A 26157-nucleotide genomic window follows, 5' to 3' on the forward strand; every position below is an offset into this window, starting at 1 on the left:
TTACTTCAGTTGTTTTGCATTCAGACTGATAGGTAATGATTATTACTTATCACCTACGTCATCCCAAAAAGCATTTGAGAGAGGAGTGCTGATTTTAGGGGAAAGATCTGTGGTTCCATTATATTGGAGCATTTCAAAATGCACGTACAAAGACCTGGTAACACTATGTCTCTATGGCTAAGCCTGAGTAGGTATTTTCTTGCCATTGAAATGTCAATTCCCCATACCAGAAAATTCTGTCTAGCTAGTACAAATCTGCCTTCCTTCCGGCATGCTCTGGGATCAGAAGGTAGATCTCACAGCAAAGCCCAGAAGGTTTCACACCTAATCAGTGAATAGAGGAAAAATAAATTTCATTTTTGGATGGTATATCAGTTAAGATTAGATGACAGGGAATCTAGAATAACAACTGCTTAAGTAAGACTGAAGTTTTCTTTCTCTCTCCTATGAACATAGTCAGTCTGGGCTTTTAGGGAATCTTCACAATCTTCAGGGATCCAGATTCTTTCTACCTTACAATTCTGCTCTCCGCAACATGCCTCTCAACTCACTGTCCAAAATGGGTGCCCCAGCTCCACCCCTTACAATTCTGCTCTCCGCAACATGCCTCTCAACTCACTGTCCAAAATGGGTGCCCCAGCTCCACCCATCATGTCCATATTCCAGTTGGCAGGAAGGGATGAAGAAGGATGCATATCCATCCCTTTAAAGAGAAGTCCAGGAAATCAAAGACACCACTTCTGCTTAAATATCACTAGCCAGTATTAAGGGAGAATGGGAAATGTCTTGATTTCAAGCATCCACATGCCTAAGCTAAAAAAGCAGGGGGTTGTATTACAGGAGAGGAGGAAGAATAGATATTGGAAAATCACTAGTAGGACGAGACATAGATGGAAAGGCTCACGTTCAAATGCCATAAGCACACCGAGATACCTGGTCCTAAATTTGTAGATTTGATGGAGACTTAAGTTAAAGCATATTTATAAAGGGCCATAAAAGAAATGCCATAGATATAGTTAATGTTCTGTGCTCTCTACAACTGAAACTTCTTTATAGGCATTAAATTTAGATGCTTGAAATCAGCGACATTAATAATCCGAGATATAAGAAAGATATTTGCTTCACACACCATTCTTTTTTCCTTCTGCTCCTTTAAACCCTCCATGTGGGATTTCCTGTTGAAGTGAGACCAAAAGGGCAGCCAGCCACAGTCTCCAAGCCTAAAATACTAGAAAGGAATCAGTTGCTTATTTATTCCTGTCATTACCAAGAGCCAAGAGAATCAGCCCAGGGCCAGATGTGTGTTCAAAACAATGACTGGGTTAATATGGAGACAAATGCACACCCAAGTATGAATTCCTCTGGGCTGTTTCCAGTATCTTCATTAGCTCATATACAAAAATCATGAAAGGTTCCATGATTACCATGACAACGGTTTTCAGTGACTATGAAAGGCTGTGCTAAATGACCCAAGGGCAAACCTCTTTGAGAGATCTCAAATGGATTGAGTTTCTGATATGCTAAATTCTAACCTTACACTCAAAATCTCCCTGGTGATGCAGCACATTTGAATCAATAAATGCATGAGGCCTTTTCTCTAATTAGAAACCCTGGCACAATCATTAAATGGGGGGGGGGCCTAGATACAATGAAGGTAATAGGATATTCCCAAACCATGGCAGTATCTGATTCTTTACCTCGGGAATATTTCCAACTGACAGTCTATAGCTTGAGGCCAAAGTAGTTTTCATTTTTTCTTTTCAGTGTTGTCAGTCTGCCACTGGGGTAGGTGACTTATGGTAAGGAGGCCCGCCATTCATTCCCTTTACCAGTACTGGGTGCCTACCAGATACTGTGCTAGACACCCAAACACAATTGCGACGGAGACCTTTGCCCTCGCAAAACTCAAAATCTAGGGAGAAAGAAAGACAAGTCACCAGGCAGCTAAAGTTACTCCAAGAATACGGAGAAGAAGCTGTATATCTGGGAGGGCTTCCTGGAGGAAGCGGCACACTTACACTGATCATGTGAAGATCAAATAGGTATAGATCAGGCCAAGAGGAGGAGGAAAGAGTGTTACAAGCAGAGAGAAAACAGCACGCCTAAGGCCGGAACAAGTTAAAAAGTGTCAAATATGACTGAAATCTAGAGTAGGAAGCGAATGTGTTGAGATAAGAGATGGAGGGATAAGCAGGCGTTGGATTGTGGAGAGCTTTGTTACCATGTCCAGGAATCTGGGCTTCCTCATGAGGGCAATGGGAATATCTCTGTGCAGGTTATATTGGTTGCAATCAGCATAAATCCAAAAGGGATTTTTGCAGGATGTGGAGCGGCTCATGGATTGGCAGCTAGAACTCGCCGGAACTGTACCTCAGATGAAAAGAACTCAAGAATCAGTTCCTCTGCTTCTTTCCACATGTCTGCCTCACTGTCTCTCTCCCCTCTCCCTGTCCCTCCCTGTCTCCCTCTCCCTGCCCTTCTCTCCCCACCCCGGACTCTGTGCACACTGTGTCTCTCAGGACTGAGTCCACAATCCTGGAAGAGAGAACCTCATTGCATCATCCCAGGCTACAGGGTGGTTCTTAGAGAAGAGTAAGCTGGATAGGGTTGTGCTAGGGAAATAAGACCATCCTGCCAACAAAAAAAACCCTCACTGCCAACAAATGAAGAGAGATGAGAGACAATGCCATTTGTTAGTGAGAAAAAGCATGGAGATTTACACGCATACACAGGTACAGCGAGAGTGTCTACCAAGTCTGAATGGCATTTCACACAAAGGAGTCCCCTGAAGGGGGAGACAGAACAATTATGTCTTCTCTTATCTCCTTGAGAGATGAAGGCACGTGGGTCGTGCCTGTCTCCCGTATGCCTGGGCGTCCCTGAACTCCTGCTGGAGCTAACCTCACCGTTTTACTCTAAGAGTTGACATCTCAGAGTGTATCGTACAGGGAGCTGCCAATGGGTTTTAAGGAGAAAAGGGAAATCATAAAAGCCAGGCTTTAAACAAACCAGTTTGGCCTCAGTGTGAGAACAGCCGGGGCCAGTCCCCTCCGTTCCTGGAAGGGCAGTACCGGCAGCACCTGCGACCTTCTGTCCGATCCCCTCTTCCCACCCCAGCCGGGACTGCGGGAATCAGAAGTACTGGGGCTGGGGCTCAGCCCTCCATGTCTTAGCAAGCCCTCCAGGAACTCCAGTGCCTGCTGACATCCGCAAACCCATGCATCAGAGAGAGATCTGGGCCTCTTTCAGGTCCGAAGGTAAAACCACAGGTACACTTTCAGTGCCCTCTGACCTCTCGTCTAGCCAGCCCTGGCCAGTGGACACTGGCCCCTACTAGGCATGCAGCACAGCCGTTAACACTTGAGGATCTAGTGCCTGAGACCCGGTGCCATGAGCTGGCAGAGCCAGATTGGAAATGCAGGTCTGTGTGAGGTTCTAGCCCATAGGCTCTTCCCAGTGCCTCCTACCAAGCCAGAAATGAAGTCCCTGCTGCCTGGAGGTAGAGGGCTGTGGGATGATCTACCTGGAGGTAGAGGGCTGTGGGGATGACCGAAAGGGAAATAGAGTAGAAGAGATGTGGACATAGCAGGGAAGGAGGCACCAGCATGGGTATCGTCCTTGCCGAAGCCATACACCATGCGAGTTTATCTGCTTCGTTGTGCAAGTAGAGTCACTTTGCTTTAGACAATGGTCACATTCTCTCCCCCATACTTTTCTTTTTTCTTTTCTTTTCTTTTTTTTTTTTTTTCTCCTGTTTCTTCTCATCTCCTTTCCTTTTTCCATTTTTTTGGTCTGCCCGTGGCCCTCCCAGAGGCCCTCATGGAGATCACTCAGCTCCACTGGGGGCTGTTTGGACCAAGAAGGTAGTACATACAGAAAATAAGCTGGCATGGGGAGGTTTACAAAAGGGGAAGCAAAGAGGAAAGAGAGAAAGGAAAGAAGGAAGAAAGGGAGGGGAAGGAAAAGGGAAGGGGAAGGAAAAGGGAAGGAAAGGAAAGGAACAAGTTCTTACAAATCTTTTCCTCCCACTTACCATTCATTTCAAGCTAATACTTACCTTTCCCGTACACAGTTGTATTGGGCAAAATGTTATTCCACCATATTTTCTAAAAAACCACCTCATTTTCTAAATCAAATTAAGTTGGACTCCAAACTGCCCATTTTCAGGGGCTGAGAAATTACAATTCCATCATTCCAGGGGCTTCCTCCTTCCCGGAGCCCAGCCGCTGGAAGCCTGGTGCTGTCTACAACACCCAGGGAGTTCCCCTGCACTGCTCCGTGTCCCGGCCCATGTTACTTGCAGAAGTTGGGCACACCATTGTTTTCTGAGTGCTGACATCTTGGGGAAGATGGGGAAGTCCCATGCCTAAGGCTTCACCCTGAGGGGCGCCCCACCAGGTAGTGCTCCAAGATGAGGCTCCTCCAAGGTCACTGGTGGGGAACAGGCTCATTTCCCTCACTAGGACCTACCTGCCCACTCTTCCCAGTCTTAGAAGACCATTTCCTCCCCATCACTCTTTGGGCTGATAAAGCCCAGTGCCCTCAAACAAGGGCCATCTGGAGAGAGTAATTCGCAATGCCTGAGGGACAGTTTTCTTTGGGCAACTGTGTCCTTTCTCTTGCAACCTTGAGTTCCAGAGGTGTTTGAAGACGAATGCCTGACTACCTTCTTAGAACAGTACGAGGGAAAAAATAAAATGAAAATAAACCCAAGTTAATGTCTCAATAAATTAACCTGCTGATAAAGTTCACCATACTATACAAAATGAGAGTTTCACCAAGTTTATTTTTAGAGATTTTTCCAGGTTCTCCACTTCCCTGTTACGTTTCAGAGCCCTGGAGCTGGCCTTCCTTGGAGGCACATTAGTGGTGGGTTTAGTCAGTACAGATCTGTTCGAGCATTTTTCAACAAATGACCAAAATATGGTTGCATTTGTCTTGATTATGTGAGGCCACAGATAATGACTGAAGGGTGTAGGTGTGTTCATAGCACTCTTCTCTGAAGACAGTCATGATGCCTTATGAATTTCAAGGATTAACTTCATGTGTGTAGATTACGTGTTCAAAAAAGGCCTCCTCTTCAACTCATGAATATTTCAGCCCACACTAAAATAAACACATCCTCTGTTTGCCCTTAAATTCTGTCCACTAACAACTCTCGAAAAACCCCTGCCCATCAGTGCCTATAGAGAAAAAAAAAAAGCTTTTAAGTTATCAAGTCTCCGGAAGCGCCAGAAGAGCCTCAGAAGGAATGGCTTCAGTGCAGAGTGGGTTCAGATGAGGGGAGAGCCACAGGACGATCAACTCCATGGAACGCATTATCGGCTTGCCAGCCCGCAGTCTCTCTGACTTCAGTTAGCACCCCATCTGGTATCAGATAAAGTCATGCAAAAATGAGACTCTCTGGACCCAATTCCCATTGCCAGAACACATTAATCTAGTTTAGATGGCTCCTGCGTATGCTGCCCTTCCTCTGCTCTGTATTTATCACCCATTTTTTAAAAAAATTATTATTTTTATTTACTTGCTGGAGAGAGAGAGAATGAGCATGTGGACAAACAGGGGGAATGGTAGGCAGAGGGAGAAGCAGGCTCCCCACTGAGCAAGGAGCCCGACACCAAGCAACGTGAAGACCTGATTAGTGTTCATTGAGTATATGTTGAATGGATGGACAAATGAACAGCAACAACAACAACAAAACCCAGTGTAAAATAAAGCAAAATGTGATTATTACATGAGAATAACAAGGGATATATGAATAGGGTTCATACTGATTTCACGAAAGAGCATTTGAGGTAGGATGTGAACTATAAGTAGAATTTTACAGACAGAGGTTGGTGGAGGGCTTTCCAGGTAGACTAAGCCCAGACATCCTGGGGAAAAAGTAGAAGATGAAGTCAGGGAATAGTGAACAATGTGGTTGATTTAAATGTGGGGGGAGTCATGGGAGATGCAGCTGGGATGTGCATTAGGACTAGGCAAGCTTCCCTGAACGGGAAGCTTTGTTCTTGGCCATTCATTGGACAGTGGGGACCCTCAGAGCCTTCAGAGCCCTCTACCTGATGAAGACAACAATCAGCAAGATAAACACAGCAGGATATTCTCTGCAGGCAGTGAAGCTACATTCTGCAATATTTCTACTACGTTTGAGCCTGTTGAAATAGTCTTAGCTTGCGGTGAAATGTACAACCTTTTATTCACATAGTTCTCTCCAATAACTTAACCTTAATACCTTGTAAGGCATGGAAAGATCTTTGCAATCAACCTTGAAAGGTTGATGATTCCCAGCGGTACTGCCTTGGGCATGAAGAGGTAATTGTTCTGGGACTTGGTTATTTAGTGATTGGACACTGATGAAGAGATCTACAGCTTTAGGGGGTTGTTGGATTTGAGTCTAACATGCACAGAACTTCTTGAGTAGGTTCACATGTTGTTGGCTGCAGCAACATGTAAGTCATCCCCAGCGTGTGCTAGCTTCTCCGACACCTGGTGCCAACACCTGGGCATCCTCCACACAGATCGGTGTGTGTGCCCTTTCTCAGACCATGAAAAAGGAAGAGGATTAACTTTCTAGACCTCCTTCTGGGGCTGAGAAGAGAAGGACTTTTTTTTTTAGCTGAGGAAACTACCATGGCAGTTCTCAGGAATACCAGGAAAACAAAGGGATAAATGCACAGATACACACACACACACACACACACACACACACACACACAAAGTGTATGTGCACGTGCACATGACCTACATGCAAGAAATAGTGACCTGCTGATGGTTGTCAGTGATCTTTGAGTTCAGAAAAGTCCTGCGGGATGAGAGTAGGGAACAGCAATTTAACTTTCTCTTCAGCTGAAGAAGCAGCAGCCAGGTGGAGGTGGCAGAGAGTCTTGGCTTTAGAGCCAGAGGGCCTGAGTTCAGGTCCTCCTTCTGCCACTTACTTGGTACCTGGGCTTGAGCAAGTTGACTCACTTCTCTGAAATAGAGAAACAATGTTACTTCTCAAGGTTTTGTAAGGGTCAAGTGAAAAAATGTGTGTTAGAGTCCTTTGTGAACTAGAAATAGGTTGTTTTTAGAGACACAAATTTTGCAGCTGTGTTGCCACAGATAGATGAGCCTCTGCTCTCCAGTCACTGCTTCATCATGGTCCTTCCATGGCACATGGATAAAGGTATTATCTCAAGCCTGGTTACAAGGACCAAACTTCACAGAGTTTTTGAAGTGTTTAGATCTTGAGCTTGGAGTTACTTGTTGAGGCACGCGCTCTCTACTGGGTCTGTCCTTATAAACAATTTCCATCATATGTCTTATGTTGCCCTCAACTGTTGCTTCATATAGTCTTCTTGAGAAATTCATGACCAGAGGAAAATATTTCTTCAGCCCCCATGGCTTCAGTGTTGGGCAAGTCTTGGCACAGGTGAGAGCGTGGGACCGTGTTGGAACCAGACATCAGAGTTCAAACCCAGCCCCACCATGAACTAACGCTATAATTTCATCATCCCAGTGTCAGCGTGGCTGCCATGGATCCTCAAATGCCAGATTAAGGCTGTGTAAATACCAATTCTATAATCTTTTCCGAAGTCCGGAGCATGCTCCATGATTTCTGGAGAATCTACAATGTACTTCCTCATGATTTCTTTACCTAGTCACTCTTGTGCTCCCACAGCCTTCCTGTTTTACCTTGCTCTGTGACTTAGCTACTTTACTAACTCCTACAAGAAACTTCCCTGCATCTGCATCTGAAATTACTACAAATTTTCTAAGACCAACAGAAGAGGTCACCTCGTGGGGTGTAAAATCTTCTTCCACCCGCTGGTCATTCTGCCCTCACCCTCCCTCCTTCACTATCTCATGCCCCACCTGCTCTCTGACTAACAAGCCCATTTTATGGGTAGATGCTTCTCCTTGTCTCTTTGAAGAATTCAGCCCATACACAGGCCCTTGAAGTTCAGCCTCTATCCCAAGTAAGCAACTCAAGAAAATTCTTCTGAGAAAAACTAATGTGTAGTCCTGAAAAGAGTGTTAGCAAGAACAGTTCTTGACATCTTGGTTATAGCAGGATTATTAATTCATCTAATCCTCACATGATTTGGCCCCTGCTTACCTCCCATACTCTATCATAGACCTCTCTCTCTCTCTCTCATCCACTGTTCTCTGCACACACTGGTCTCTTTTATGTTCTTCAAACCACCAACCCCATTCCTACATCAGGGCTTTTGCCCTGGTTCTTCTTTCTATCGGGGCAGGGCGGGGGGTCCTTCTTCTAGGCCTTTGCTAGCTAGCACCTTCTCATCACAAAGTACCAGTGGTAGGAGATTAAGTAGACAGGAGTACAGAAACCAGTCCTTTAGGGTCTTATTGACCATCTCAAGGACCTTGGATATCATCCTAAGGGCAATAGTAAGCTAGTGAGGGATTTAAGCAGGAGATTGATATAATGTGATCACTTTTTTTTTTTTTTTTTAAGTATCACACTGGCTTCCCAATGGAGAAATGACTAGGGCAAAGGGAAGGGCAACATGGAAGGAAGAAGACAAGATAACAGGCTATTATGTTAACAGTCCAGACAGGAAATGTTGGTGACTTGGACCAATGTGGAGGTAGAGAGGAAAAGCTTCAGGGGCACCTGGGTGGCTCGGTGGATTAAAGCCTCTGTCTTCGGCTCGGGTCATGATCCCAGGGTCCTGGGATCGAGCCCCGCATCGGGCTTTCTGCTCAGCAGCGAGCCTGCTTTCTCCCCTCTCTGCCTGCCTCTCTGCCTACTTGTGATCTCTGTCTGTCAAATAAATAAAATCTTTGAAAAAAAAAAAAAAGAAAGAAAGAAATAAAACTAATAGGATTTGCTAATGAACTGGTTTCATTCATTCACTCATACGGCATTCTTTTTATTTTTATTTTTTTAGATTTTATTCATTTATTTAAGAGAGAGAGCACATATGCAAGTAAGGAGGAGGGACAGATGGGGAGGGAGAGAATCTCAAGCAGACTTCCCACTGAGCATGAAGCCTGATGTGGGGTTCGATCTCATGAACCTGAGATCATGACCTGAGCCAAAACCAAGAGGCGGATACGTAACTGACTGATCTCCCCAGTCGGTCCTCAGCAGACATTCTTGATCAGCAGTAAACAAAATAGAAATCCCTACCTTTGTGGAGTATATATTCTAATAGGTGACTGAAGATACAAGTGAAACTGGGACCTTGAAAAGTACTAGCATTTAAACAGATAAAAGGAAAAAGTGTTCCAGGTGTCAGAAATGATCCAAGCCAACTTTGCAAGATACTATGCATTTGAGAAGTACCAGATAGGATACTGGCAAACCCGGAAGTTCCGTGGAGGGGACTATGGAAAGGCCTTAAGGATTTTAGAATTTTTTCACAGGTAGCAAAAAGGTATTGATGGTTTTTAACTCAGAGATTCAAGGTGGTTGAGGACCGTTTAAGAAAAATGGGAAAGAATGCTTTTGCAAAAGAAGTCGCTATAAAGGAAAGAGTACCATGATTTGGTCACTGGGTGTCAGGATCAGAGAGAAGGAAACATTCATCTTCAAATTTTATTTAATGGTCATTTTTGTTTCATTAAATTAACATTTTTTATAATTCTCTTAAAATAGGATTTTGCTCTAGTTCAATATCACAGTCTAACAAAATCAAATTTCACATCAAACTACTTATGCATAAGTACTTTTATGTTATAACAATTCTTCCTCATAAGCAGCCTGGAGGGGGGCTTACAATGGCTTTCTCTTAAATGATTAGGAAATCTGCTTTCCAAAACCAGCATAGCTTGCCTGGGATCAGCAAAAAGATGAATGGAAAACAAGTATTCCCTTTGATATTGCCTGCTATGTCACTGGCTTATTGTATGAGACATCACCCAGTCTGATACCCTACCACCTGATCCATTATTAGATCAGGCAGGAGACCCAACCCAGAAGAAGCTTGCACGGATTTCAGGGCTGCTTGACAGTACCTGTTTTGCCCAGGGACTCTCTGAGATCCATACAGCAATCACAGGACCTCAGGGAGCAGCATCTAAAGGTCATCTTTTAGTTCTAACCATCTGGGTTGCAAGTGGTTCTCTTTTGCCTGTGGCTGGTGCCAAGGGCCTCCAGGAAAAGATAATGTGGTGCTTTAATGTTGAGCTCTGTCGTGAAAGTGATAGCGACCATGAGAAGGCAAGGATCCCATGAGGGAGAAGAAGAGCACGTAGCCAAGAACAGGTCTCTGGGCAGAGGTTCTATCCAAACAGCTCTGGGCAACCCCAGGATTTCTGTGACTTCAGCCCAGGGCTCCCTCTCTACCACACCAACTGTCCACTCGGGAAGGAATGAGAGAGGCTCTTGCCTTGCTTTTTGAAAACGTTCCTGGCTGGAAACCTTTTGACTTCTAACTAAGTTGTCTCCTGAGGTTAACAGTGGGGACACAGTGTCCCCCTCCCCCAAACTCTGGCCATTTGCTACCTGTCTTCCTACTTCTCTTCAGACCTGAGGACAATACCTCTTGAGCTGCCTTCATTTTGACTTGTCCTCTTACAGAAGCCTGATTTCTGCACATGTGAGAGAGAACGCCCAGAGAAGGGCGAAGGGAGACATGAAAATGAATCTAAATAACCCAAGAGAAAGGAAAAGGAAAACCCAAGCTGTAGGATCGAACAGTTCAAAAGTGTCCAGGGGAAATGCGAAAAATAACTTCTTTGGGGTCTTACACGGATGGAGGAAAGATTCTCAGAAGTTGCAAGAAAACAGACGCCTTCACAAACAACCGGGGGATACTGGAAAGAACCAAACCCTGGTTTCCACACTCAAGGAAGAGTGGCCAAAAAGACCAAGTGGCTGCTGCTTCCAGAGGCCAGATTCAGGCATTACACTTTCCAGTGATTTTGGCAATTACTTTTAATTAGCTCACTCTCTCCAGCTTAATTTTCTGTACCAATTTAACAAATATTTGACCTTTAGCCACACGTTGCCATTGCGCCCTGTTTTTCCAAAGCACATGAGCATATGTGCTTGATTTCGTTTTTCCTGCGAAGGTTTGAGTTAATTCACTGATTTTACTAATCCAACTGGGTGCCGTTAAGACAGATCTCATTAAAGGTACTATCAGGCCTTTGTAAAAACAGACCCAACAAAAACAAACACCCCTTAAGGGAAAGGGGAACTTGATTAGCAGGAAGGAAATATTCCCATGTGACCTTTCCCCCTTGTCTTCTTAAACCAACTATTTCATGGAAAACCCCTTGCATGAACTGTGAATACCCTTAAGTCTTTCCAATACCTTGGATCCCTGTGTAATACTCACGCAGTAAACTTCTAGATTCCCCGCTTTTAACTTCTCCCCTCCAGAAAATTTGGGTTGACCTGCCAGCAGAGCCAAAACTTCTGGAAGCCAAAGTCACATCCACATTAAATCCCAGGTCACAGAGCCAGTCACCTCCTGGTTCAAACACCTGAGAACCAAGAAGGCAGCCTTCCCTCTTGTGTCCGTGTGAAGGAGCAGACGCATTGGGGAGAGGGGAAGTGGGGGGAAGAAGGGAAGGGAGCTGAGCATGTCCAATTACACCCAGGGATCAGTTAATCTCAGGAGAGACTACACTGGTGTCTTTAGGCCCCAAATTGTCTTTAAAAATATATATATATTCTAAGGCTGGAAATAGTAAATGCAGCCTTGAGTATCAGGACTGAAAAGAATGAAAGATAAAAGGAACAGAGCTTTGGAGAGGAGGCCACCTGTGGTAGGGAGGAGAAAACCACAGGCTGCTCAGAGTACAGCGCTCGGCTTCTTAACCGAGACCACAAATTGTTTTAGCCTGTGATCAGACTCGGGTTCCCCCCACGCCCCCAGGAGAAGGACTTCCACACCGGCCCAGCCCTGAACGGCCAAGATCGGCTGGGAGGAGTGTTTAGGAAGAGAGCAGCACTTCTAACTTCACTTTGCCCTGTAGGCTGAGTGAAATGCGACTCTGCTCCGTTAGGGTACATAAGGGTTAAAAAAAAAAAAAAAAAAAAGAGTGTGCGTTTTGGATACAGCTGGAAGTCATTAACAGCTCTGAGACCATCCCGGGAACCCAGTGAGAGGGTGGGTGGCCTGGCAGAGATCCTGGATCCCTGTGTGTAATCACCGGACGGGGCTGTATTTCTCCCTCCCACCCAGCGCAGAAATCCCCTCTTCCACTGTTCAGTCCCTGCCCACAGGCTCCCCGCTCACGCATGCATGGCTGCAGGAGGCAGCACCTTCCTTCAGAGACAACCTCAGGCACTAGAAAGTTCTTTGCAGAATGTGCCTCTGTGGAAAGTCTCCCCTTTCGTTTTCGCTTGGCCGGCTGGTGGCAGCACACAGCGGTCCTACTTGGGAAGACAAGGAGACCCCTGGCCTCCTCCAGATTCTCGCCTCCTTGGGGCCAAACAGCCCCATCGGCCGGCCAGCCCTCCTGTCTGATGGTTTCAGGACTCCTCCTGAGCCTGCTTTCTCTCTCAACTGTGCTCAGGTTCCGGAGTCCCTTGTGAAGAATGGAGCCCAGAACAGAAGACATTGCTGGCTCGGAGGGCACCAGTATGGTGTCCTCTAGGAGGCCTTCCCTTCAGGAGTTTTGATGGCCATTTTTTCAGGAAAGACACAGCTAGGCCCCCTTTCAGGTACTGCCATTAGAGAATCTACGCCACCGCATTCCCGGGCAAGCTTTCAGCTCTAGAAGATGGGCCTGATGGACGGTGCTAGTCCACAGTGGCTGCAACACAGCTAAAAAGGAGACACGAAAGAATCAAGTTTCCTCTGGACGCCCGTAGGGGAGCTCCTCGCATTCCGCCCAGTGTTGAGGGACGTGACCTGGCTCTAGGACCCGTTCTCTGGGACCATGACCGAAGCTCGCTCTCGTGATCTATCTCCCCTGTCCAAAAGCCTTTCCATTGCGCCCCTCAGAACACACAAACTGTTGCCTCCCTCACCTGGCCCGGCCCTACTAACCCCGTCCTCTCAGCCAGCTCCAGCACAGGGGGTCTGAGGCACCCGGCCAAGCTGGTCCTGGTTGCTGGGCCCCAGGCCCAGGCTCCCTCAGGTACCCTTCCTGAAATGCCTTCTCTTTGTCCTGTACGGTTGTTTGAGGGGTCCCTCCTTTCCTGGGCTAGCTCCAGAGCTCCTGAAAAACAAGTGTTCTCCAGCCACAGGCTCAAGGAGACCTTTCTGACCCCTGGAGGTGGGTCTTTTCCCAGAGTTCTCTGGAGTTGTCTGGAGAAGCACAAGAGTCCACCTCCGTTTCTGCCCTCAGCAGGTTAAATGCTGCGGGTGGTCACTGTTGTTCTTCTGGTCTGAGGAATGTCCTAATTATATCTTTGCTTTCATTATATAGACAGAACCCCGGGTCAGCCCAGGCCCTGGCTTCTGGAGATGAAGTAGACGAGCAGTTATGACCCGACAGAGTCACACCATGTGTAAGCAGGTACCACTAGGTGTAATTTTGACCTCGTTTTGCTTTCCCAGCTGTGCCCCAGATCAACTGCGATGTCAAAGCTGGAAAGATAATCAATCCCGAGTTCGTCGTAAAATGCCCAGCAGGATGCCAAGATCCCAAATACCACGTTTATGGCACGGACATCTACGCCTCCTACTCCAGCGTGTGTGGGGCCGCAGTTCACAGGTGGGTGGCTCCGGGAGTAGCTGGGCTGTGGGCAGGGAGCTCCCGGGGCCAGCTTCCCGGATTTAGCCAGCAGCACTGTGCACACGTAACGAGAATCCTATACTTGCTGTGGCAGGCCTATCGCGGGGGTCACACAGAAGCCACACGTGGTCCCAGATCTCCGTTCACAGCGCTCTGTGGGAAGGACCCAATTCTCTCTACCCTAAGCGGATGGAGAGGAGAATTCTACTCCCACAGATTCATGACAAGGAAACCAAAGTTCTGGGTAACCTAAAGCCTGTTTTTTCTATCTGTATTTACTGAACGAGGAAATAAGAGGTTATAAGAAGAAGTAATAATAAGTAATAAGTAACAAAAAAATATATAAATAATAATAAGAAGAAGACTTTATAATAAAAAGTCCTGGAGGTTTGGAGAAGAAATGTCACAGCAGTGGCGATGGCCTGGAGATGAGTGGAACAGGAAAAGTGAGGAGGAGGGTGACAGGTGGTTCTGTTCGGTCAGCTGTTGGTTTGGGACCCAGGAAGGAGGACCGGAAGTAGGACATGCTTTGATGCTTTGAACAAAGTCACTGCCTAAATGAAGAGAGGCAGAAGTGACCTTCACAGAATCCTCAGATGTCTTTTTGCATCAGCTGCGAGTCCAGACCCAGGGGGATGCACGTTTACTTCCCATCCTTGATAATAAGGCTAATGTGTCTGTTTTGAGCACCTCACTTATGTCACCTTAAGTGACCGTTCTCTGTACCGTAGCCACTACTGTTATCCACATCTTACAGATGGAGAGGGGCTGACTAGCTTTTCTAACACCACACTATTAAAAAGTATCCAAGTGGGGACTCGAACATAAGTCCATTGCCCATGCTCCTAACTGCCACTTTGAGACTGCTTTGGGACAGGACTCCTGAATCGATGCTCAGCCACCAGATACAAAGTTTCTGAAGTATCTTTTTCCTTCTCTTTACTTGCATGCCAGCCAGGTGAGGGATCCATCATCTCCCTGCCAGAGAGAGGGGGAAAGATATAAAATTTATTCTCTCTCCAGGTGTCTCATCAGTAGGTCTCAGAGATTTGGGGAAGCAGCAAGAATGAAGTCTATATGTAAACTGAGATTTAAGAATTCCTAGCAGAATCTGCTGGCCGTCCTCCTTTCTCACTGCTGCCGAGGAGGGCTGATGAGCTGACTCATTTTCCGAGGGGACCAGATCTCTGAAGGCTCTATTATGGAGAAGCAGGGAAACAGTCCAGAAAAACTACCCCAAACCCTGTTTCTTAACCCCAGAATACGGAAAAAAATATTTTACTTTCATTCTGAAAGAAATTTCATGCAAAAAGGAAAGCGGTACACAAGTCTACCCATACGTGCGTGTGCACGAATAAACACATGCCCGCTCCCACACGAATGCTTGCACACATGCATCCTTACACACGTGTGTGCACGCCCAAACAGCTCCCACTCCATAAACACTCCTCAGCCCGCGTCTGTGTGGATACTGATGTCTGCTGAGGGGCCGAGCCTGTCTTAAGGTCACTGTATTTTTCCAGGGGCATCCAGGATTGTTGCCTCCTGCTTACTCTGGCCCTTGCTGGCTCTGCCTTGCCTTTCTGTGTCTCCCAGGCAGGACAGAGTCCATGAGTTGATTCAACCTCACAAAGCTGCCGTCATGATCACAGTAATCCCTTGCACTGTGATTCGCTCCTCCTGGCACCATCTCAACCCCACGAGGCTGCTGTTGACATAAACATGCTGTTTATTAAAGAAGAGCTGAGAAATAAGGAAGTTAATTCAATGGCTGGTTAGTTGCACATTCCGGATTAGAGCTCAGGTCCTCTGACTTCCAGTCCAGAGCCCAAGCGACACATTTATGTAAGAACAGGGGCGTCCCAGCGCTGCTTAATATACAAAGAGGACTTGAGGTGGATGTGGACTTTGGACGAGTAAGAGTCAGGGAAGGCTTTAAGATGGATGGACACTCCACGGGAGGGCAGAGTAAGAAGGGAGTTGACAAAGACCAGGACTCAGTAATCCCAGCATTTTGGTTGGGCTGTGGAAACCCGCGGAGAGAATATAGAGGGGGTGGAGAGGTGGAGGACAAGAGTGTGAATGTTTCAAAAACTAAGATTTGCTACTTGAGCAACCAAGCGCCCTTTGAAACTTCCTGGACCAGCGTCTGATCTAGTGGGGAACTCTATTCGGAAAGATGTGTCACTGTTCGTGGGGAGGATGAATAGAGGTCTTAAGAGAGAACAGATAGGAATTTGGGACACTCTCAGTTTTGTTTTTCACAAACAAAACAAGTCTGTTTTCAGAAGGCAGGACTTAAGACGAGAACTTGAGCAGAAAGTACACAGGGGGCCTCCAACAGAGGTCCATCAGAGCCCTCCACGGTCAGAACTGGGAGACTAGAGAGAGCACACTTTGGTTTTGGCATTCAGATTCAGCTTTAGGATTTAATATTCATGCAATATATCATAATCAGATGTCTTATGATGAGTGATTCCCTCGATTCTTTCAAACCATAGGGACAATGAACATATTTGAAGCATCATAGTTTAGCTCAGTCTTGTCCTGAATGCGCCTCTGTATTTAGAGTGGGACCAAGTGCGGGGGAGGGGGAAGATTTCTCCCTAGTGGGGTGATGGGGAGGCCATCCCCATGCAGAGCACACTTCATGCCGATTTCTGACCAGATGCCCACCCTGAGAATGGCAGCTGGTCAAATCCCAGCCCTTTTCTCCGAACCAGGCAGCTGACTTGCTGCTGAGCCCAGTCCCCTGGGACCAGGGTCAGGGAGGACAGGAACCTGCGGACTATGTCCAGCATCATACAGGACATCTGAGGATGTAAAGAAGTGGAACTGGTTTTTGCTCTTTCAGAGAATATGTACAAGGTGCCTATCTCTGAGTGAGGATAGAAACGAGGTCACATTTCCATAAATTCTCCGAAGTACCACGGCTCCTATCTGCTTCCTCAGTGAAACCACAGTCTCTTGAAGGCTCTCTCCATCCAGTTTCTCCTCCAGGGGCTGAGTCTCTGGTGCATTCCACCTCCATGGACTGCCGATGGCACCTGAAGTTTACAGACCCCTAGTATCTACCCTTCTTATTTACAGACCCCAGTATCTACCCTTCTCTAGAATCTCTGAGAAGGTCCACATCCTCTAGTTAACTCAGTCCTCAAGAGGAGGCAGCCCCCCTGCCCGCAACAGGGAAACCTCAGGAGCACACCACAGTTCTGTTGTGTACCTTCCCCAGAATCTGGGTTTTGAGTCTCACACCAGCCTCTGATGGGGCACCAGCAGCCGAGAAGCCCCTGGGCCCTTCTCATTTCCTCCAACAACAGCCTGAGGGAAGCTCAACACAGGCCCGCCTCCCCTCACTGGGAGTGGAAAGCTACCCCAGTTCGGACCAAGTGTGCGCACACACTTCCTCAATACAATCAACTGTGAACCCAAGGGCAGGATAATTTCTTGGGAGGGAAAGAAAAAATTATAAGTAAATATAAGTAAAGGGAGCATAGGATAATTTTTTTCAAATACTTAGAATTTTCAGCCTACATGAGGGCTGTGCTCGTAAGTGTTGAACGACCAGCTTCCCCAAAGCAGGGGTAGCGCTGGTTTGCCAATTGCAGGGGTATAATTCCTCCCCGCCCCCCCAGCCCCGTGGCTGATTTCAAGCTACCGTGTGAAATGATCCAACTCTCACAGTCCTGGGGTGTTAACAGTTGGCTTTCATAAGCCCGTGTGGGCGGCAGGCACACACCACCAACAGGCCTTCCGACGCGCAAAGATAAAATGCTGTCTTTTCCCTAAGAAAATGTCTAATCTAATTGGGAGACAAAAATCAACTTAAGAAATTTTTAGGAAATCGCACAAGACTGAACAAAATCAGAGTCTTGGCTGTGAGACAAGTCTGAGGCATCCTTAGGAAGGGATGTAGCCAAGTCTTTTCAGAATCTCTGTGGAGAAGAAAGTGTTGGGCACCGAGCAGCACAGGGTTCCTCCGGCAAAAGTGGGAGCTGCTTTTCCAGAGGGAAAGAGCAGCATGAACAGGCCCGTGAGGGGAAGCCCTGCGCTCTGGCAGGGAAGCTGAGGCCAGGCCAGCTGCGGCCGGGAGACCCGAGGGAATGGCTTCTAAGAAAAGAGAGGGCAGGGTCACAAGGATTTAGGAAGATGACCCTCAAAAAAATAAAAATAAATAAATAAAAATGTCTCCAGGTCAGAATTTTTTTAAAAAAATTTTTTTGGAACGATGAAGAATTGGCATCAGGAGGTGGCTGTGCTTTTGGACTCTGAGGGACAACTGTGACCAAGTGGGACAAACCCAGGATTCCAGGTCAGCCAGACCTGGGTTCGAGTCCCTCCCTTGCAATTTACTAGTTACAGAACCTGGACCGAGTCACTCCAGTGGTCCAAGACCGCTTCTGGGAAATGGGAGCAATAGCACTGCCTTCACTGTGCGACTCACAGATTTGCCAGGAGCAGCTGGGGAGGATGATTTTAAAGCAATTAAGCGCTCTATACGTCAAGTACTATTATCGCTTTCCTTCCTTCTGGGTCACTGAGCAGTTGAGTGTTGAAAGTTCTTGACTCGTGAAGGTGGGGAGGGCAGGAAACGGCAGCTCTCATCCTGGAGGGAAGGGAGGGTGTGGATGAGAACAAATCTAAGTGCATTTTTAGCTGCCACAAATCACACATGCCCACGGGAGCCCGTTTAGGCTCCGGGGCAAAGAAAGGACAATGGGAAGGGATGCCGAGGAACCCGCGTGGAGCCCCCGCTTCACATACAAGCCAAGAGGTAGATCTGTCTGTCTCTGTCACACCGGGATCTCAAACCTTCAAAATCCTAGACCTTAAAGAAACAATTTCTGGTCCTTGGGGAGGGAATCTTTTTAATGAGTTCCATTTAGCTGCACACTTCCCACCCCTGGCCCAGTATAAAAGGAAGAATTTGCTTTGTAAAATGTCATGGCCACCTTCAGAAGAGCGGGAGCCATTCTGCCATGTCACAACACCAAATGAGAAATGGTCAGGAAAGACGTTTTCCTTAAAACAACGAACTAGTGGGGGCGAGGAAGCCAAGCAAGAGAAGCCTGAGGCACGGTGGCAAAGAGGAATTGCCACCTGGCGGGACAGCCGGGTCCTGTACTAAGCCGGGGCAAACCTTGTCTTAATCTCCCTCTTTCCCGTCTTTCACTGAAGGCAGAGGCTGCTGTGCTCGTCTGTTCATCGCGTCCAGTGGGATCTTCCTTTTCTTCACCATTTTGTTTCTCTTCCCAGTGGCGTGCTCGATAATTCCGGAGGGAAAATCCTTGTTCGGAAAGTTGCTGGACAGTCTGGCTACAAAGGGTCTTACTCCAATGGTGTCCAGTCGCTGTCGCTGCCGCGCTGGAGAGAGTCCTTCGTCGTCTCAGGTACCCCCGAGCTCAAGTGACCTCACGGGATGCAATGTGCCTTTTCAACGTTCTGTTGGCTTCAGTGTCTGGCCCAACTCATTTCATCAAACTCTGAAGCATTGGCTCTTCCGATAATTAGGATCATGAGACAATAAATTACAATCACTGTGCTAAATCACTACAGAGTCTGGAAATATTAAAAGGCTCCCCTTGCTCGTTTTAAACACGCTGCAGCTATCCGTGAATCCAGTCAAACTTTTCATGAAGTGAATTCCTTTTAATAACTTGGGCTTTTTTTAACTCCGCCTTTCATTAGGCCAAGTATGTCTCATATCTGGATCCTCATTCCTTGATATTTCTGGTAAATGGATAGGGATATAGGCTCTTAGAGAACCAAACTACTATTTTGAGATCTCTTTTTGTTTAATTAATTGTTTCACTAGTCAGTTCTTGCTCTCTAGCTCCTTAGGATTTTTGTAGATAATCATTTTCATTCTTTCCTTCCCTCTTCCAATGAGGTGATGTCAGTGAGCTAATGACTAGTGCGATTTCACCATGGAAAGGTAACCGAGTATCTCTGTATAATCGTGACCTGCCCTTGCCTATTTTTGTGAAATTCTCCCAACCTAACCTCTTGTCCTGAATTTTAATTGAAAGAAAAATTGAAGGACTACTATAATGAATACCCAGATTCCCTTCACCTAGCAACATTTGCTTTATCTGTCTACCTATTTTTTATTTTATTTTGTTCTAATCCGTGTAAAAATAAGCTGCGGGCATCATGATACTTTTCCCTCAATACTTCAGCATGCACCTGGTTCAAACAAGGACATTTTCCTCAATAACCACAATACCAATACCACACCTAAAAAATTAACATTGATACAATAATATTATCTAACAAATAGTTCTTATTCAATTGTATCAGTTATCCTAAAATGGTCTTCATGGTAAGTTCTTCCTCTTACTCCTACCCCTTCTCTCTCCTTCCTCCCTCCCCTCCCCTTCCTTCCTTCTTTCTTCCCTTCCTTTCTTCCTTCCTTTTCCACAGTCTAATAAAAATCATCCATTGCATTTAGTTGTCGCCTCTATTTACTCCCTTTTGATCTAGAACTAGTTACTACTGCACTACCTATTTTGGTCATGAACGACAACGACATTTTGGAAGTCCCAGCCAGTTGTCTAGCGCTGTACCTCACAGTCTGGACCACAGACAATTCCAACTATTTCCTCATGATTGGTTTCAGGTTGAATATTTTCCAGGGTTACTACATAGGTAGCATCATAGCATCTCTGTTGTGCTGTGTGACTGTGGCCATCTCAGAAGGCACAATAATGTCAGTGTGTCTGGTTGTTGGACAGGCTGCTCTTGACTGCTTGGCTACTCTACAGTATCTCTCCATGGGAAAGATACGTTGTAATTAATAAGTAATCCGTAGGGTGCTACTTCCCCAACAAATTCACCTAATGGTTTTAACATCTATTAGTGATCCTTACAGCAGCAAGAACTGCACTAGAAATTGAAAAATTATAATTATTCTAATTCTATTATTCCTTCCACATTTTTAGCAAGTATTGTTATAAAAAGAAAAGGGGTGTTTCCCCCTCTCCACACCTATTTTTTTAAGTACCACTATGGACTCATGGATTGTTTTTGAAAATATATTATAATCCATTATCATCATTATTCTTTTTGGCACTCAAATTTTCCAAGTTTGACCAGTGAGAGCCCTTCAGGCATTTTGAATTTTGTTTCTGTTTTTGTTTTTCTTGACATGTCCTTATGCTGTTTGAGCACAACACAGTGTTGTCATCATCTTATGTTTTCCTTACTCTGGGCCTTGAATCTCCCATTTTCTCCAAAAAGGCTTCACAGGATTTTAAATAGATTCTAACAAAGCCTCCCGGCATCTTGACAAGATTAGGACCCGTGCGACTCTCCTCAGGAAGCACGGATGCAAGGACCAACTGTGGCGAGGAAGGGAGAAACATTTCATAACGTAGTAGGTCTTCTAGTTTTGGACGTTTTCTGGTACCTTTATGTGTCCCAAGCCCCAGCTCCTACTGTCCTCTATGGATCAGAGTTTTAATAGAACTACAAACAGACCTTTTAGGATTCCTCACAACTCAAGCCATCCTGGTTTCCTCCTGCCTGCAGAATTCTGCACCCCCAGGGTTCAAATTAAATGGGTTTCTACGTCAGGTAGTGGAAAGTGATCCGGCATAGCACGGTGAGAATGCAGAATAGAGGCCGTATGAAAATGCTGGTATCTAGAATCCAAATGTGTCAGGTCTAGAGAGAAATAGAATCTCTACATAGGTGTTTACCAGTAACTCCTGGCTAAGTAAGAATGTTTCAATCTTAGGTGCATAGGCAGCAATTCAGGAATCCCAACAGAAGTGTAAAAGGAAAAATTAACTCCAAGAGAGTAGCGACGTTTGGGGTTTTGTAAATGAAAATCAGTCTGCTGAGATTATTCCCTATAAATGTCAACTTCTGCGTCCCCTCATTTTACCTAGTGACATTTAACCAAAACACTTCTTGCCAATTATAACAAACGCGTGTGTGCTTCTGCAATGCCTCTTCCGAGTGTGTGAGCACATTGCGGTGGAAGGGCCCTGACTGGCCTGCAGCCAAGACTTGTCCCCACTCTCCGGAGGCTCGGGTTTATCTGGACTGGGTCTGAGTCCTCCTCAGAGGGCTCAGGTGCCTCCGTGACCTCTCTCTAGGTTTTTATTTCTAGTTTTCGCACATCACTGTGCTGCTTCAGTTAATTCGCTTTGGCAGGCGGGGATGGGAGCAGGAGCTGGGATGTGCATTTCTGGTCAGCGCAATCTTTTGACAGTCCAGGGGTAGGCAAGGTCAGAGAGGCAAGGTCAGAGAGCCTTTTTTTTTGATCCTCATTTCAGAAAACTGAGCTCATGTTCCTTTTCCTCTTGAATAAAAGCAGACAGCAGAGGATTTCAGATGTGAGAAGAGTAAACAGAGGGAGACCACATCTCCGCAGTGTGCTCTGTTGATTGAGTGGGTCCCACAGCCCTGGGGCCCTCCTTGGGTCCGAAATAATCCCGATCACTGTTATTTGGAGGAGGCCCAGACAAGGGCAGGGGACCTGGAAAAGCCACGCTCTGTTCCCGTGGAACTTTAATGAGATGAAATAACTCCATAAGCCCAAACATTTTGCCTCATCGCCACTTTGAGTGATATTTATAGGCAATGCCAGCATAGAATCTTCCCATCTCTCTGGTAGCATATAGTTCCAAAAGAGTATAACTTTTTTTTTTTTCGTTAGATCTTTATAACTTAATGGAGAAAATCGGTCCATATCATTGTCTGTATTTCCCAAATGAGAAAAATGAGAGTCTCCAGGATTGAGGCAGTTAATTAATGGCAAATAGAAACAGAAACTTTGAGGCTCTTATTCCCAATTCCAGGCCCTTTCTGAGTCCCTGTCATCCCATCTGCTTCAAGACTCTACAATCCCTTGTGTCAATAGGGCTTTTGGCAAAATCGTGTTCTAGATTCTGTCCCACCCCTCAGGGTCTCCATCACCCCACTCCTCACCATCACCCCAAGCCTATCCTATAAAACTACTTCCTTAGGTTGCAAGGTAAAATTCTTTCATTATCAGATGTAAATATTTGATGACAGGTGAGACCCCTCTGAGTTGTGACAGAGATCTGAGCATTAAGGTATTCCTTCTCTGAATAAATCTCTACTGAGGATCTCCTATCTTGCAGACACTGCTCTAGGCACCAATTCCACACTTACCAATTGAGACTGATCCCCTGCCTTCTGGGGCTGGGGGGGAGGGTAGGAGGGAGGCCCGGAGGTGGGGTAGGGTGGAGGGGTGGGGGGGTAGGGTGGAGGGGTGGTGGGGGAGGCTTCTGTATTGCAAGTGACACTTGCCATCCCACTGTGAAGCAAAACTCCTGCAGTGGGATGTCAGGCATCACTTCCTGACGGAGGGAGGCTTTGTGGGCGGCAGCCTTCTTGGGGAATTTTCAGTTCTGTCAGGCTTGGTACCTCCTCACCAAGCCCCGATCTCCTGATCGTTTTTCTTTTTTATGCCTCCTTTGTTTCCCTGATACATATTAACATTCCTTCTCATCGCCTGGCCTCTAAACTCTCTTTCCCTAGGTGGGTAACAAATGTTTATTTGAAACCTACTTTCAGGTTTCTCTAGTGCCATGGAATTCAGATGGATCCCATAGGGTCCATGAAAGGGAGAGAGAGCCATTGTGCAGAGCTAGCCTGTGACCAGAGCTCTGGAGCTTCCAGGAGGAGGCAGGGGGAGTGTTTTTACATCCATCTACTGACCTAATTAAACATTCGACACCGCATGTATGGAAACCTTAGCTTCCATGTCACATCTTCATGAGCAGAATAAGGGTTACTAATGGGAACTCTGAGTCATGGAGATTTTATTGCTTCCTTTCCAATATTAATAAAATACAGGCTCTACAGGAAAACAAAACATCGCTTGACTTTCTTATTGTAATCAACAATTCACCTGGGGGGAGACTGACGGATTTATTGAACTCCAGAGAGATAAATAGGAAGGAAGGAGTCAACTTACCAGAACAGAACCTTCTAAACCCTCTGGCTCTAGAAAGAAATCTTTTTTTTTTTCTTTTTTTTTTTCTTTCTTGCAGAAGGTAAACCCCAAAAGGGTGTAACCTACCCATCGGCTCTTACATATTCATCAGCGAAAAGCCCGGCTGCCAAAACAGGCAAGTGTTCATGGGTGATGTCATCTAAAGCTTCCAAGTTTGTAAACACATGTTTTAGGAGGTAGTGTAGAAATTAACATCGTAACGGGTCAAGCTCCACTGACTCCAGCAATATTTCAACAGATGCCAAGAGCACAGGCACAGAAATCAAGGGGATGAGAAGGCTAGGCTGAAGGGTAATGCTTTAGTTTGGGGGCTTTGTTTTTGCAACTCCAAGATCATTTCTATGTTGTCATTTGCATTCAGAATGACTGTAGCCTTCGATTGTACCGTATTGTTGCGTTAGAAGATGGCAGGACACTCTGTGTAGAAAAGTCCCTTGGAAGCTGAAAGGGGAAAGGCTGTCTCTGCTTAGGTATGAAATGAAGGGAAGCAAAGGGGATGATGTGGTATATGTGTTCATGGAAAGCGACTCATGGAAATAATCCAAGCCAAAGATACACTGTTTATGAGGTCGTGCTGACCCAGCTTCCTGTGAACCACAAACAGAGTACAGGTGGATCTCAGGCCAGGAAAATGCCTTTTCCTAGGTTTCTGTGTTAAAGCGGGAACTGAGCTACGCATTACTGTGTCTTTGGGGGCATTTTGGTTTCCCACACAGAGAGAACGGATAAATGTCCCTTTCCAACATACACATAAAAGGGATACTTGGGGTCTCGCCCAGCTTCTAGAGGAACCGCTCCTTAAAATTATAGTTACATTAAAGAGTAAGTTTTCACCAATTCAAATAAAAAAATTCCGTGAGAACTGTAAAATGGTGACCCCCTTGTGGCTACCCAAATGATGAAAGGCAGACGAGATGAGGATGTGAGGGCTGTCCGTGGGTTCCGCCAGTCTTGGCATGCCCCTATACAAGGCTTCCTAATCCCTCCAAGCCTGTGAGTTAACAGGTAAATCAGGTCAGGATGACCCCTCAAAGCATAATAACCTTCTTCCACAGGGAGATATCTCACTGAAAAAAATAGAAAGCACCTTAAAACTATAAAAACCAAAAGCCTCTTGATTTGCCTGGTGCTGCTCCTGCTGAAGATGGACTTTCCTAAGATTTAAACACTGTTTCCCCAGGCAGTTAGCAACACCAACAGGCAGCTGTGACTTGGCTAGAGTCTCAGGCTACCCTGAGCTAAATAAAAACAGGGAAACGTTGGTTTGTAGAAGCTCACCAACCCCGAAAAGGCACATTGCTGGTGCTACATGCAAGTAAATCTTTATTAGAGGTTGCTGAGCTGGAGTGGCAGCAGGAGAACCCTCTCCCGGTTCCCCTTGGTCATTGCCCCAGGCCCTCCCCCTGGAGGAAAATCAAGCTGAAGTTTATGATAATGTATCTGATTTCCTAAGAACCTCCTGCCCTCACTGCTTGTCCCCACTAAGGCCACCTCTTGCTCCTATCCTGAGAATAACTCTGTTTCCACCGGAACTGTAGAGGGATCGTGGGCCATCCTCTGATGGGAACCACATTCAGGAATCTTGAGGTTATTTGTGACTTGCCTTCCACTTTGTTCCCCTTTAGAGGAAAAATGTGGAATTTGGAATCAAACAAATGTGGGTCCAAATCCTGGCTCGGCTACCAAATTTCTGTGAGACCTTATGTACATTTCTTGACCTTTTGGAAAACATATTCCTTACCCCAAAAATGGGAGATCTTGGATTGGCTTCCAGGATTGTGATTAATATCAAATGTAAAGGCATATATAAAAGAGGCTGTCACAGTGTCGGGCACATAGTAGATGCTCAATGAATATTAGATTTCCTGCCCTCGTGTATAATCCTGCGGCCCGTAGTGAGTGAGTGGCAGGAAGAGCTAAATCCTCTCCATCAATCTGACCTCCAGGCATTGCTGCCAAACTGGCTTCAGTGTCTTTCTTGTGGTGTCTCACATCTGACACCTACTGCAAGAGCTGTTTTCCATTGGGGGAAGGGGGCGTGTGACATAAGATGATAATAAATGTCAACTACTGCCATTGATTGAATACCTACCATGCGTGAAATAAAATCTATGTGACTAGGGCCCTGGGGTCTGCATTTTAACACCTTCAAAATGGCCTAATAATGAATCAAGTGTAGGGAACTCTGAGGACCTCCTACTGCTGCTGAGAAGGTAGTCGTCTATAATTCTTCATGACCTTGGGGCGCCTGGGTGGCTCAGATGGTTAAGCGTCTGCCTTTGGCTCAGGTCATGATCCCAGGGTCCTGGGGTTGAGCCCCCACATCGGGCTCCCTGCTCAGTGGGGAGTCTGCTTCTCCCTCTGCCTCTGCCCCTGCTCATACTCTCTCTCACTCTCTTTCTCGCAAGTAAATAAATAAAATCTTAAAAAAAATTTCATAACCTCGTCCAAAGAGTAATATGTTAAGTACCTACAGGAAATTTTGATATGTGTTCCCATGAAACTCTTTGAAAAGATTT

At 46.1% G+C, this 26157-nt stretch overlaps 1 protein-coding gene across 6 annotated transcripts in view; it reads left to right on the forward strand.

The window, feature by feature from the left end:
• VIT (vitrin) overlaps positions 1-26157 on the forward strand; it is a 99785-nt gene that overhangs the window by 30144 nt on the left and 43484 nt on the right. For all 6 annotated transcript variants that reach the window (XM_044261772.1, XM_044261770.1, XM_044261771.1 and 3 more), the window contains exons 4-6: positions 13470-13626; positions 18904-19037; positions 23676-23753. In XM_044261772.1, the coding sequence (XP_044117707.1) occupies positions 13470-13626; positions 18904-19037; positions 23676-23753 (369 nt within the window). The remainder of the gene's footprint in view (positions 1-13469; positions 13627-18903; positions 19038-23675; positions 23754-26157) is intronic.

The sequence above is a fragment of the Neovison vison genome, chromosome 8 (assembly GCF_020171115.1).
Source record: "Neovison vison isolate M4711 chromosome 8, ASM_NN_V1, whole genome shotgun sequence".
NCBI lineage: Eukaryota > Metazoa > Chordata > Mammalia > Carnivora > Mustelidae > Neogale > Neogale vison.